We start from the raw sequence: 14,767 nt of genomic DNA, 5'->3' as shown, positions 1-14,767 counted from the left end.
TCCGAAACTAAATAAACAAGATATGACGATGAACCACCATTGTCGATGTTTCTAATTTTTAACCAGCACATACAGTATACCGTGATCAGAAAATTTGAACAATTTGTACACATGTCTTTCATTTTCTTACCAATTAAGTCATTTACTTTGAATTTTGAAGACAGGAAATCAGTCTTTAATAGAGTTGTACTCACCATTTTACTGAATAGATTATAATTAAGCTATAATAAATATAAACTCATTTCAGAAAACCAAATAATAGATGTATGGGTCAGTATTCCCTTTATACCGCTTCGTTTAATATTTATTCACCACAATCAGTCATTCGGACTTGACTTGCATAACAATTGCCTGATTAGAGTTGATATGTGTCTTGAAATACTTTCGTTTCGTGCAGCTGATTTTATAACATGTAATAATTTATTAGGCAGTATAAAAATATTTGAACAGTGATATGTCATTATAGCTTCATCATGTGTGTGTCATGCACTTATGAAAATATCACCCTTAAAATGGGAATTTGCCTCTAAATCTTACAGTCAATACGGAATAGATTGTCAATATTAGTGAATGTAAGATACATTTACATTTTTAGGTGTATATGTATCATATTTTAAAATCTGAAAACCCTTTCCAAATTATTATAAAAGCTGAACGATAAAAAAATTATCAATACTAAAATGTTAGAAACTGATCTGGTTTTCATCGATTGTGGCATGTCTAAATGAGAATATCACAGGATTTAAAATTCCATTGGAAGAACACGACGAATGATGCATGCGGAGTCGGATCTGCTCACCCTTCAGTATTACTCGGTTTATTTATGACTGTATAGTTCCACCATTTATTTTCTTGTTTTGTTTGCAGCAATGAAGCTGTCAGTGTCTCTTGTACTGGCTTTGGTTGCTACATTGGTATCTTCTGTCTAGTTATATGATTACTTATCGAGCATCCCACTGTTTTTATCACTCATGTGATATGTCATTTCTAATAAAATTACATATCACGGCTTTTTGAAAGAGGAACGAAAGTTACCAGGGGGAGAGTCAAACTCATAGATAAACCGACAAAGCCATGGCTAAATATAAAAAGACAAACGGACAAATAATAGTACAGAAGACACAGTATAGAAAACTAAAGAATAAGCATTACGAACCGCACCAAAATCTGGAGGTGATCCAAGTGCTTTAGAAGGGTTAGCAGATCCTGCTTCTAATGTGGAACCCGTCGTATTGTCATAAACGTTAATCCGGCTATATTACTGTTTTGCCGGCCAGAAATTGGTTTTTTAGTATCCTTAATATGTCCTTTTCATGATCCATAAATAAGTTAAAATGGTCTCAAATGTTATATTGTTATTATCTATAGTTGATAAGATATTTCGTTATTCACACTCCTATTAAATCCATTCTGGTTCCATTGTAAGTTATCCGTTTGTTTACACCTGATGTGTAAGTACATTTCTGGAATGTCATCGGAAATTGATTTGTTACGTGTCGTTTATACATGTTGAAGGGACCCCAAAATTAGTAATTTACGCTCATATGTAATAATTATGACTTGATGTTGTAGAAATCAAAGTAGTGTGTACTTCCAAATTGTTTAAGGACTTATTCTTGTATGTGTTAGCTCTTATACTGTAGTTTGAGTCTACTTTCACTTTTTACTTGCAGTTCAGAATGTCCATTTTTGTCGGGACACGAACCACTTCAGTATGGAATTTCACTTACATTACATTATGTCACGACTTTTATCCTGCATTACTTACTTTGTAATACATTTATTTATTCATCTAGTTAGGTGTGAATCCTTTGTGAAGTCTGAATTATTTGTAATGTTGTGCATAAGTGCCCAGAGGATACGTAGAACCGGCATCTTTGCGGAAATGAGCACGTTTGCCCGGAGATCGCAAACCGATTTATTTGATTGGTCAATATTATTCTATATATAAAGCGACGTCAGCGTACTCATTCTTCTCACTTCACTTTTTGAGACACGTCAATTTTAGTCGCAGTTTAACTAGATTATTTCTTTATGACGTCGCAGCAGAATATTTCTTCAGATGTAGCAATGGTACGTTTGCGTGATAGTTTAATATAATTATGCCTTTTTATGTATCTTTATTTGTGTGTTTTTATTAAGGAAACCATTCTTTTATACTGTTGGCACCGGGAGTTAAGCTGCGTTGCACCGGGTGCACCAATAATTATTTAATAGTTTCGTGAATTATGTATCTTTTAGAGAAAAGTTATGAAGATATATTACATTTAATAGTTAAATGATTTTACCATTGAACTGATTCGTTTACCTCAGTTAATCTGTTTTTAGCGGTATTCAAATGTAACGGTGCTCCGAGTTTTAATTTGGCGCATCACATCTATTTTTTTCGGTGTATCTGCACCGTACAGGGCAACATTTATATACATTGCCTCGGCAATGCATATGATTAGAGATGACCATTTATTACTTAATTGTAAACCTTGCTGCAACATCACCTCGTTTTTGTATATACTGTCACCTGAACCTTGGGTGCACAGGAACTTTGGGTGTAACTTAACCTTGGTGTAATTACACCTCATTTATATACCTTAATTGAACCTTGGTGCAACCGCACCTCATTTATATACCATAACCTAAAACTTAGGTGCAATTGAACCTCAGGTGTTTATGCACCCCATCGAAAATATAACAAGTAACGTATGATATTGATTTTTTAAATTTTATGTATCGTCTTGGGATTCCTTATGTATATATTTATAGATATCATATAAGTTTACAGAATAATTATTTACCATTGTCAAAATGCATAAATTCATGTTGTGCCTTACTACTGAAATAAACAGGATGTGAACTTTTATCAGTTTTATGTCTCTGTGAGGCATACACAGTTAGAGTTACATGTGAGCAGATCGAACCCCTTTTTAAAAGTATATATTTACACCTTGATATGTTCTCGTCCTATAAGCAGTCAATGCGCTGACTGGAGATACACGCCTGCGGTGGCGATGCAACATTACCGACGTTTATAAGTTTGACCCAAACTTGACCAAACATATTCCTGTTTGCTTGTGAAACAAATTAAACACTTGTTTCTATCATGTAAATACGAATATACAACCCGATAAATCGATTATCTTGTTGTCTGCATATTGATGTCTTAAAATATAAGCTGATGTACACAGTATAAATCCTTTTCAAACTCGGTCGCCTACCTCACTTTACAAAAAGCTTCATATTGTGACTCGATGCTGATTTTTTACGATATCAGTATGACCGCATAGTCAGCTATAAAAGGCCCCGATAGACAATGTAAAACAATTCAAAGGAGAATACTTTGGCAATCATACCATATCTTATTTTTTATATTTGGTATGATATCTTTATACAATCAATTACAGACAAAACCACAATGGATAACGACAAATGTATTATTAAATGACTAATATTCGATGGTAATAGTTTTTTGGCATTATTCTATTTCATAGCATTCCGTAATTGTTTCATTTAATAAATTAAAGGCACTTTCTTTAGCAAGTTGTCCATCTTTATGGTTGGGCTGTATCGACGTTGAATTATTGTTCGAAACCTGTGTAATAAATAAATAATAGTAATCATAACTTTTGTTTTAAATCAAGTTTTCATTTCTATATATTCAGAATGCTTTTTCATTTATTTGTATTGTAATCCTGTCATGAGATGTTTTCATTTTAGTGGTTTTGTTTTCAATTTGCCATGAAAGCGGCACACAACTAGTTTCAATCCACCTTTTGTTTCTTAAAATGTCCTGAACCAAGTCAGGAAAATTTTAATTGCAATGTTATAGTTCGTTGTCGTGTGTGTTGCATTGTCGTTTGGTTTTTTGTTTCACTTTAATCTTTCTGTTGTTTCGTTGTTTTTTCTCTTATATTTGATGTGTTTTCCTCGGTTTTAGTCCGTGACCCGGATTTGTTTTCACCTTGTTCTTATTAGAATATTTGTTCATTTAACTGGAAATTCCTTATATATCTGTGGGTGTTTGGAAAAAAACGATTTTTAGATATTTTACACGTCTTGGTAAATCAATGTTAAATCAATCAATAATCAATTCAGTTCGTTCTGTGAAGGCATAAATCAATATAATTGGAGAGAGCGGGAGTTTTCTGAGCATGTTTAAAAAAAATGAAAGTTAAGTTAAACAAACTGTTTTGTCAATATTATACAGTGACAATAATTATTTTCTAGAACTAGAAATTGGAATCATTTATTTATTTACCTACTTCCCCCCACCCCACTTCACCCCTATGCACACCACAAATGATTAATGTCTTAAAAGACAAGCCTGCAATTTAATAAAGCAATCATACTTACTGACATTGTAAAACTAAAAGCAAATCTGTCTGTTGAATTTGTTCGAAAGAAACACCACAGGAATACACAAAAACCAGTTAAGAACATACATCCAATGAAAACACTAATAATTCTAGGGTTGTTTTCATAAAAGGCAAAAACGTCAAAAACTTCATCAGTCTGTGTTGAATTAATAGTTATGTTAACTCGATCAAATATAGCTGAAATAAAAAATAAGATGAAAAAAGGTCATACCGACATATATTTTGTAACTTACTAGCTATGATAACTCTTGATCGTGGTGTCAAAACCGATAATGCCTTAATACTTAGAAAGCTGAAAATTCAATTTATGCATCCTATTGTCATATTTGAATAAATATAAGTTAAGTATAATTAGTTTAACAAAGGATACTTAGTTTTCTCATTTGGGACACGACTTAACGTAATGTTTGGTTTTTCATTGTTTAAAACTTTTTTGTTACTTTTATCCACTTCATTTGAACTTTGACGAATAGTTGTCTTATTTGCAATCAAATGACATGTACTTGATATGTAAATGATATTACCTTTTATGGTTGCATTGGCTGCTTCGTCTATTTGTTGCATTGTGCTGCAAAAAGAAGTAAGAAAATATCGTAAAGATATATATTGTTTTAGATCATCTGAGAAGACTCCTAGTTTTTTCTTGGGTTCGTGTTGGTAAATCTTTAGTTTTCTATGTTGTGTCTTGTGTACTAATTTTTGTCTGTTTGTCTTTTTCTTTTTTAGCCATAGTGTTGTTAGTTTATTTTCGATCTACATGTATGAGTTTGAATGACCCTTTGGTATCTTTCGCCCCTCTTTTGCTAGGTTATAAAAGGAATAACAATATCAATATTGCACAGAAGAAACGAAAAATAATGAAAAATCTATAATATGCTGGAAATATTAGTCATTTGGATATCATACTATATATATCTCGTTTGATAATATCATTTAAAATGTGCAAAGTGTATTTGTACGTGCCTTCGAAACAGGAATAAAATTGAGAATGGAAATGGGGAATGTGTCAAAGAGACAACAACCCGACCATATAAAAAACAACTGCAAAAGGTCACCAACATGTCTTCAATGTAGCGAGAAATTCCCGCACCCGGAGGCGTCCTTCAGCTGGCCCCTCAACAAAAATATACTAGTTCAGTGATAAAGAAACTAAAATTAAAAAAATACAAGACAAACAAAGGCCAAGGAAGAATGCAAGTCGATCTAGGTACACATGAAATAAATGTTTTGAATCAATGCATGGTTGTTTGTAAATCGAGTTTTTGTTTTAGATTTTAGCTCATTTATAATTTTGAAGTTTAGTATGACTAAATGTCACTGAAATAGTACACCATTTATTTCGGGGACAGCTGAAGACTACTTCTGTAGCGTAATTTTCTTAACGCATTGAAGACCCGTTTGTGGCCTTCGGCTGTTATCTGCTCTTTGGTCGTTTTGTTGTTTCTCTGACATATTCCCCATCACCTTTCTGCAACTCTTAAAAAAAATATTACGGTAAAACGATAATGAATCTGAAGCAGTGAACGTAAACATTTTGCTTTATTTTAACAACACTAGTGAACGTATGAAGCAAAAGTTTAATTGCGCATACAGAATTGTACAAGTATCAAGAACAATCCTGGTCACTGACCGTCTATACAAGACAATATGAATTTCCTGCTGGTAGAATATTTCTCACGTAATAATAGTCAATGGAAGCTTATTAAAACTTGGAAAAATGGAATACTAGTAACTCAAAAAGAAGGTTTGTTTTATTACTGTCACTTTGATAGGATGCTTTAAAACAATTTGAAACAGTCAGATATAAAACAATTACAATACATTTGTTCTATCTTATCAATTATGCCTATCTTACCGTTAAGGTTGACCAAACGACTTCTGCAAAGATGTTTAAAGTTTGTTGTTTCCTGAATTCTCGATCGGAAAAGATTTCTTCTTGAATTTGCACATTTTTTAAATAGCTGGTTTTAGACGTCATTTGCCATTTTGATTTGGGATTCCGCCTACCATAAAAGTTCACATATGATATTGCCGAATTATCCAATCGTCATGCTCTCACTAATGTGTTAATGTTACCATGCAGTGATTATTTAAAAAAAAAAGAAACATAACACTTCACATCACATTAACAACAATGCAAAAATAGTTTTCAAACTGTTAACAGTGATTATGTAAAAACAAAGAGATGTTTAACCGATATACTGTAAATGTCATACAAGTAGAGTTGACCAATATTGTGATATAAGAAAAAGATAAGCAGCCAAGAAGACAGACAGTCATAAGTAATTTCTGGATCTGGATCTGAATCTAATTGATCATTTTTGTATTAGTACATTAGCTATGTTGTTTTTCTATTTAATCAATGCTGATACATTTTTGAAACTTTACTTATAGATAAAGAACATTTGTTTCACCTTTCGTAAAGGGTATTTGAATTAGCAATTTGTTTTATATTAATTTTACCTTTAATGCATGAAAAAAGATAATAGAAAATACAACAACAAAATGGAAAGTAGAACAGATCGAACTAACCGCCAACACCCAACACATATTTCAACTTTTGCGTGCACCACACATTTGGTATCTAGACAAATCATAAGATTTAAGAAACACAAAACAAAAATCTGTACACTTCAGCAGTATAACCTGAATAAAAAATTGTTAAGACACATAATTTCAAAAGACAAGTATAAAATTATTATAAAATATATATAATTTAAACAAAGAACAGACAGAATCCCATAGTATCAATATGCTGTATCAAAACATGCATATTGCATGACGTACTATTCAAAGCGGTTGGTTTCTCAATGGTTTACTTGTAAACCCTTTCTGTAAGTCTTTTTTTAAATGACATTATACATAAAATTCCTTTCAAATTAAAAAAAAAAACAAGTATGTTGAGGATTGTTTAATGTCGCTTTCAATACATTGATAATGTTCTGTCAAACAATAACCAACATTTTAGATGTGTGCTTGCATGTCATATATTTCAGTAAACTTGTCATTGAGGGTTTTACAACAAAAAGATCTGAGTTTTACTTATTGCGGTATGATTGTTTATCTTTGTTTGATCAGATGTATAAGGGAGAATTGAGATATCACAAAATATGTTTAAGTCCGAGACTTTTTATTTATTTTTTAGTTCTTTTGTATTTTCGGAGTCTAGTGTGACGTCCATTTTTAAAAGTGGGATATGATACCAGAGGGACAGTCAAAATTATAAATCGAAAATAAACTGATAACACCATTGCTAAAATTAAACAAAAACCAGACAAATAATAGAACACATGACACAACATAGAAAACTAAAGAATAAGCAACACGAACCCCACAAAAAACTAGGGGTGATCGCAAGTGCTCCGGAAGGGTAAACAGATCCTGCTCCACATGTGGCACCCGTTGTGTTGCTTATGTAATAACAAATCCGGTAAATAGTCTAATTTGGTAGGTAACATTCATGAAAGGGAAGGAGATAGTAGTTACGACGTCAATGAACTAGTTCATATTTCTGCTTTGACCTGACATTCTTTTTCACTCGTTGATAAAGTTTGATTTTTCTCCTGTTTAATAATTTTCCCTTTTTTGAATTTTCCTTGGAGTTCGAAATTATTATTTTATTTATTCTCTTTCAAAAGATTTTGATACTGATTTAGGATTTGTCTGCATATCGTAAAAAATCAGCTGCGAGTCACAATATGAAGCTTTTTGGCAAGTGAGTTTGGCGACTGAGTTCGAAAAGGATATATTTTAAGATATCAATATGCAGACAACACGATCATCGATTTATCGGGTGGTATTGATGTATTAACATAATGCAAACAAGTGTTTTATTTGTTTAACCAGCAAACAGGAACATGTATTGTAAAGGTCAGGTCAAACTTATAAACGTCGGTACATAAATATTGACGTCGGTAATAAAGCCGGGTAAACGTATATGACTTCAAAATGCCGTGATATGTAATTTTATCAGAAATTGGTATCAAACGAATGATTATGAACACACAGTATACAAAATCATCTGAACTTTAAATACATTGATAATGTTCTGTCAAGCAAAAACCAACTTTTCTGAAGTGTGCTTGTATGTCATATATTTCAGTGAACTTGACATTAATGATTCTATCGAAAGAGCTGAGTTTTACTGTAAATATTGCCGTATGATTGTTTATTCTCTGTTTAGTCAGAGGTATAAGGGAGGGTTGAGATCTCAAAACATATGTTTTACCCCGATACTTTTTTGAAACTTTTGTTTGTGAGGAGCCTCTGGCCTTTGTAAGTCTTGTATTTTAAAAACAATTAGTTCTTGGGTATGTTTCGGAGTTAAGTTTGACGTCCATTTTCAATGAACTAGTACAGATTTCTGCTATGACCTGATATTCTTTTTCACACGTTCCGTTGGTTGATAAAGTTTGATTTTATCCCTTTTTTTATAATTTTCCTTTTTTTGAATTTTCCTTGGAGTTGTTATTTTAGTTATTTACTTTCACAAGATTTTGATACTGATCAAGAATTTGTCTGCATACTGATATCGTAAACAATCAGCTGCGAGTCACGATATGAAGCTTTTTTTCAAGTGAGCTAGGTGACCGAGTTCGAAAAGGATTTATATTGTGTCGGGCAGCTTTTATTTTAAAATATCAATCTGCAGATAACCAGATAATCGATTTATCGGGTTGTATTTGTGTATTAACATGATGGAAACAAGTATTTTATTTGTTTCCCCAACAAACAGGAAGATGTCTGGTTAAGTTCAGGTCAAACTTATTAACGTCGGTTCATACATAATGACGTCGGTAATATAACCGGGTCAACGTATATGACTTTTAAAAATCCGTGATTTGTAATTATATTAGAAATGACATGAGTGATAAAGACAGCTGGATGATCGATAAACAATCATAAAAAGAGGCAGAAAATACCAATGAAAAATCTAAAATCCAGTACAAGAGATACTAACAACTTCATGTCAGCAAACAAAACAAGAAAATAAACAGTAGAACTATACAATAACTAAAAAATAGGACAAATACGATCTTACGTTATCCTCAAAAGTGAGCAGATACAACTTCGCATGCACTATTCGTCGTGTTCTTCATTATAATTTTCAATCCTATGATATTCTCATTCATTATCAGTTTCTTAAATTTTAGTATTGATCATTGTTTTTTATCGTCCAGCTTTTATAATAATTTGGAAAGGGTTTTCAGATTTTAAAATGTAATACATTTACACTTAACAATGTTTATGTATCTTACATTCACAAAATTGACAATCTATTACGTATTGACTTTAAGTTTTAAAGGCAAATTCCCGTTTTTAAGGGTAATAATTTCATAAGTGTATGACACACACAAGAGGAAGAAGCTTATTTGAAAATACGGATTTTTTGTGTTATCAAAATTTTGCTGTTACAAAATGATAGAAATTATTATAAATTAAGGAATGTATCTCCCTCATGCAAAGCTCTGATTCCTTTCACGGATTTGGCTATACTTTTTGGACCTTTTGGATTATAGCTCTTCATCTTTTATATAAGCTTTGGATTTCAAATATTTTGGCCACGAGCATCACTGAAGAGACATGTATTGTCGAAATGCGCATCTGGTGCAAGAAAATTGGTACCGTTAATTGTATTATATGACATATCACAGTTTGCAGTATTCAAATATTTTGTAATCTGTTTACCTTCATATTGTCACCTACCTAGTTAATTTGTACATGTTATAAAATCAGCTGCACGAAACAAAAGAATTTAAAGACATAAATCAACCATAATCAGGTAAATGTTATGCAAGTCAAGTCCGATTGACTGATTGTGTTGAATAAATATTCAACGAAGCGGTATAAAGGAAATACTGACCCATTCATCTATTATTTTCTTTTCTGAAATGACTTTATATTTGTTATAGCTTAATTATACGATTTTCAGCAAAATGGTGAGTACAACTATATTAAACACTGATTTCCTGTCTTCAAAATTCAAAGTAAATGACTTAATTAGTAAGAAGCGAAAGACATATGTAAAAATAATTCAAATATTCTGATCACAATATATACTTATTGTACTGGTTGAAAATCCGGAACATCGTCGATGGTTGTTTGTTGACATATCTTAATCATTTAGTTTAGGAGTTTTCTTGTAGACAGAAGATCTTTGATAGTCAGGGCTCAACTTATTTTGAAGTTTTTTTCTATTTACAAATAGTTTTTCATTATAAATAAATAATGCCATCACCTCCAATACAACATTGATGGTATTATAAAGTATCTGTGTGAATAATACTGAAAACTTCTTTTAACTTGGGCATTTCTGCAACTACATTTCTGATTTCTGATTATTTCTCGATTGCTTTTTAGTCAATTGAAAGAAAGTGTCTTATACATTTATTAATAAATAATCTATAATCAGGAAATAAAATCAAAAAAGCGATTAATGTTTATATAAATTCTTGTTTTAATCGACGTATAAGTGTTTTGTTTGCGGTTCTTGCTTTCCAGGGTATATAAACTGATATATGTATAGGTGTTATACCAACATTGACCTCCCCCCTATTAGCCTTTCTTAAATTTGCACTTTTCTAAAAATTGTGAAGAATTTATCTTTGTTTTAAATAAAGAAATACTTTGCATGAATAATGTTTTATCCTGTGCAGTACTTTATTAAAAATTAAGAAATAATTGATGCAAGCTATACGTTATTGTAGTTTTAACATGGTTAGGCATTATATTCGTGATTATTTTTGCCCGAGCGATATATTGAGGTTTAAAATAACACAATATAAAAAGATAATAGTGCTTAGAAACACCACAAAAATATGTTAATGAACAAGTGTTTTTATTGCATTGCAATGTAGGATTAATTTCCTACAAAGGAGGAGGTCCGGTAAGGGCCGATTTTGGCCTCAAATTTCATGTTCATCTGACGAAAGATTTTGGAAACTTTTCAAACACTTTAGTGTCTATTTCAGTTGATTCAACTAGTTTTATCTGTAAAAGATTTTAACTGATTTACTCATCGAAAACGCTCCGATTCTAGCTTTAATATGAAAAATCTATCAAATATGCCAAAAAATGTCACTTTCCAGATTGTTTTTGTCAAAAAAGAAAGTGACCGTATCCGTGTTCATACTCAACCTTTATATATGTTATGTATTATAATCAAATGCAACTTACATTTCAATATTAGGAATGAACACAAATGCGGCCACTTTCATTTAAAACGGAAACCGTCTAAAATTTAACTAAAATGCTGAAATTGTGGAAATTTCAATAATTTAAATATATTAATGTTTAAAGATACGCGCAGTTGAAAGTGATAGTGATTAAAAATAAAAACCGTCTTCTCCTGTTATCGCTACAATTAACTTTCCTTTGAATGAGATTGTTAATATAAATTAGAGGAAACAGTTGTCTTTTAATTTCAGTTATCCTTTTGTAAATACAAGTATAAAATCAAAAATGTTCAACAGAAGGAATCAAATAAACTCCAGGTAGACAATATAAAGAAATCAAGATGCAATAGTTTAAACACTTCAAGATGTTCGTTTGTCATGTTTTGGAATTTTTGTCAGATTTTCGGAATTTCTCTGGTTTTATCCATTTGAATGCATTTAAACTTTTTGCCCATTAACCCCCATTTTTCTTTTATAAATCTTTTACCTGTATAATTATGAGCCATCTGTTAAATTCTTATAAACTCTTTGTTATTTTTGAACAGTTTTTGAGAACTTGAATTTGTCAATGATAAAGCTATGAAAATTCAAGAGAGAACATTTTCATGCCAAAATTTCAATAGTTTTAAATATCTCGAAAATAAGCTCATTGACCTTTAACTTATTTTTGATCTTTTGGTTCCTTTATTAATCCCCTATCAGTATATACTAATGTTATGAAAGGCTTGATTTTTTTAAAACTGAGTAGAGAACTTCCTTAATCTTAGAAGTTTGTCAACAAGGGAATAACAAAATAGGTATTTGCCATGAAATCTAATTGATGTGCATATTTTAGAAATTACTTCCTACTTAAACAAGAATTTTGAATCAATGCATTGACAGTAGAATGTACAACTACATTTAGCTACTCCACAGAGATGGAATTAGTATGATTAAAGTCTATTATAAGTATTTGGGAGACTCTAATCATAATAATGTTTTTTTACTTATTTTATAGCAATGACAGCAGACATAGAAGTATCCAGAACATTGTACCACTGCTTGTGTGAAAGCATAGGCACAGAGGAGGTGGTCAAGTTAAGGCGACAGTACTACGCTTCATTAGATTGCTTTATGGAAAGAAATGATGTTGTATTTATAAGTAGTGGAAGTAAGGCAGAAGGTTTAGAAATGGGTAGTGATTTTGATGCAATGCTTCTACTTCCTTCTGTAATTGTAAATGAAGAGCCAACTGACGACCTGACGATTCCAAACAGGTTTTGTATGAACACAGAAGACTGTAATCCAGGCTTTACACAACTGAAAGGACAGAGTCATCAAAACTCTCCCATTATTAAAATATTGTGCGTTATGCATGAAGGAAAGTATTGTATCGAGAGTGGTGATGTAAGATTTTGGTTTTTGTTAGTTGCAAAACAATTTACACATGCTGAATTACATGGTCCTAGTGTTTCAGACAATCGTACTTTAGACGTTCTTCCTACTTTTAGATGCCCGGAATGGATACAACAAGCCCAGCCGTGGATACGGAGGGCTCGCTTCTGGCCTCCGGCAAGTTTGGTGTCACATGTATCTAGTTATGGAATTCTATTGGTACCAGTCGGTTGTAAAGAGTCACCAAATGAACATTTAGAATGGAGAATTTCATTTTCTGTAGCAGAGAAACATCTAATATATTCCTTTTCACACACGCAACTTTTATGCTATGCTCTGATGAAACTTGTATTAAAGGAAATGATTAACACGAAAATAGGTATAAACGAGCTGTTATGTTCATATTTTTTGAAAAACATAATGTTTTGGGTTTCTGAGGAATGTGTCCCTTCAATTTGGCGGCCAGAAAATTTGTGGCCCTGTTTTATTAAATGTATAAAACGCCTAATATATTGTATCCAGTACGAATTTCTCCCTCATTATTTCATAATTGAGAACAACATGTTTGCACATAGATTCAACAAAGATCAACAACTGGAGCTGATAAATTGTCTTAATGATTTGTGTTTGAAGGGATTGATATGTTTCACAAATTGCAAGACGCTGTCAAATTTTTTCGGGAAAACTTTTGTTTCAAAATTTTCGAATAGTGAAATACTTTTATGCAGAATGAATACATTGAATACACTAAATTCGAGGGCTATTCTTCGGTTTGCAGGAATGATAAGTCTTTTACAAAGTCTCGAAGGTCTACATTCGAATGAAACAAAAGACAGAGGACGACTTATACTTCAGCGATTCTTAAAAATTAAGTCTGACAGCTTTGAAATATTCACAGTTTTTACTAGATTTTGTCAACATGTTGGGAAAACTATGGATATCGCAGAATACAAAACAAACAAAAGAATTTATAGATTACAGAAACAATATTTACCGTATTTTATCCTTGGAACAAATGCAGATTCTGTTTGTGGTTGGCTGTATTTAGCTACATACTTTTACTATTTCTGTCAGTATGAAGCAGCACTTTGCCTTATATCCCATGCGTCAGTAAATTGTTCACCCAATAAACTATTTCAGGGTAAGAACCTATTTAACAGCATAAATATGCATGAGGTTGAGAAGGCAGAAATAGAACACCACTTGTTCAAAGACAGATATCTGTACAGACGTAATGCTATTGATGAGATATCATTTTATTTGGGATCTAAAGTTTTCCCTTTAGAACTTGGGGTACAGGCTACATTTCAGGCCTACATTACTCCACCTGTTTATGCACAGTTTCTACGTTTCTTGTGTCTATATCATTTAAAACAAGATTCAGAGAGTAAAACAGCAGTACATGAGATGATAAAAGCCAGTAAAGATGAACATTTTAACCCTGATAATTATTCCCTTGCTGAAAATTTTAACTGTATAGGAACAGCCTTTAAACTGGTTGGCGAAATCCAACAAAAAAAATCTTATTTTAGCAAGTCTGAAAAATTAAAGGAGAAATACAAGTCCTTTTATTTTGATCCGAACCTTATACCAAGTTTATACCGATTATGGACATTTTTATTGAAAAACGATGATCAGTTTGTTTAACAAATCTATGAGCAGATAAGAAATTATTAAATTCGATTTTTTTTTGTCTACGTCGTAACAATGATTACTCGTTCAGATTTTGACATATCAAGATGTTTATCATACCTATAATTTGATTACTGAAACAGGTTTTATAACAGAAATTATATGTGTGTGTTGGCAACACTGAAATGTATTATTCAAAGATACCGGCATATCATT

General features: G+C 31.8%; 1 protein-coding gene and 1 long non-coding RNA gene across 2 annotated transcripts; one reads left to right on the top strand and one right to left on the bottom strand.

Annotated features, from left to right (window-relative positions):
• Nucleotides 1-4,506: 4,506 nt before the first annotated feature.
• LOC134693657 (uncharacterized) lies at nt 4,507-6,397 on the bottom strand. Its single transcript, XR_010102429.1, has 3 exons — nt 6,226-6,397; nt 4,895-4,938; nt 4,507-4,547 (listed from the first exon to the last, which is right to left on the bottom strand). It is a non-coding gene; the product is annotated as an uncharacterized LOC134693657 (long non-coding RNA).
• A 6,147-nt stretch (nt 6,398-12,544) lies between these two features.
• Nucleotides 12,545-14,566, top strand: LOC134692481 (uncharacterized). Its single transcript, XM_063552934.1, has one exon. It carries the CDS (start codon nt 12,545-12,547, stop codon nt 14,564-14,566), a length of 2,022 nt encoding a protein of 673 aa, XP_063409004.1.
• The last annotated feature ends 201 nt before the right edge of the window (nt 14,567-14,767 follow it).

The sequence above is a fragment of the Mytilus trossulus genome, chromosome 12, assembly GCF_036588685.1.
Source record: "Mytilus trossulus isolate FHL-02 chromosome 12, PNRI_Mtr1.1.1.hap1, whole genome shotgun sequence".
Classification (NCBI taxonomy): Eukaryota; Metazoa; Mollusca; class Bivalvia; order Mytilida; family Mytilidae; genus Mytilus; species Mytilus trossulus.
The sequence above is the reverse complement of the archived record's forward strand: the minus strand, read 5'-3'. Positions and strand labels throughout refer to the sequence as shown.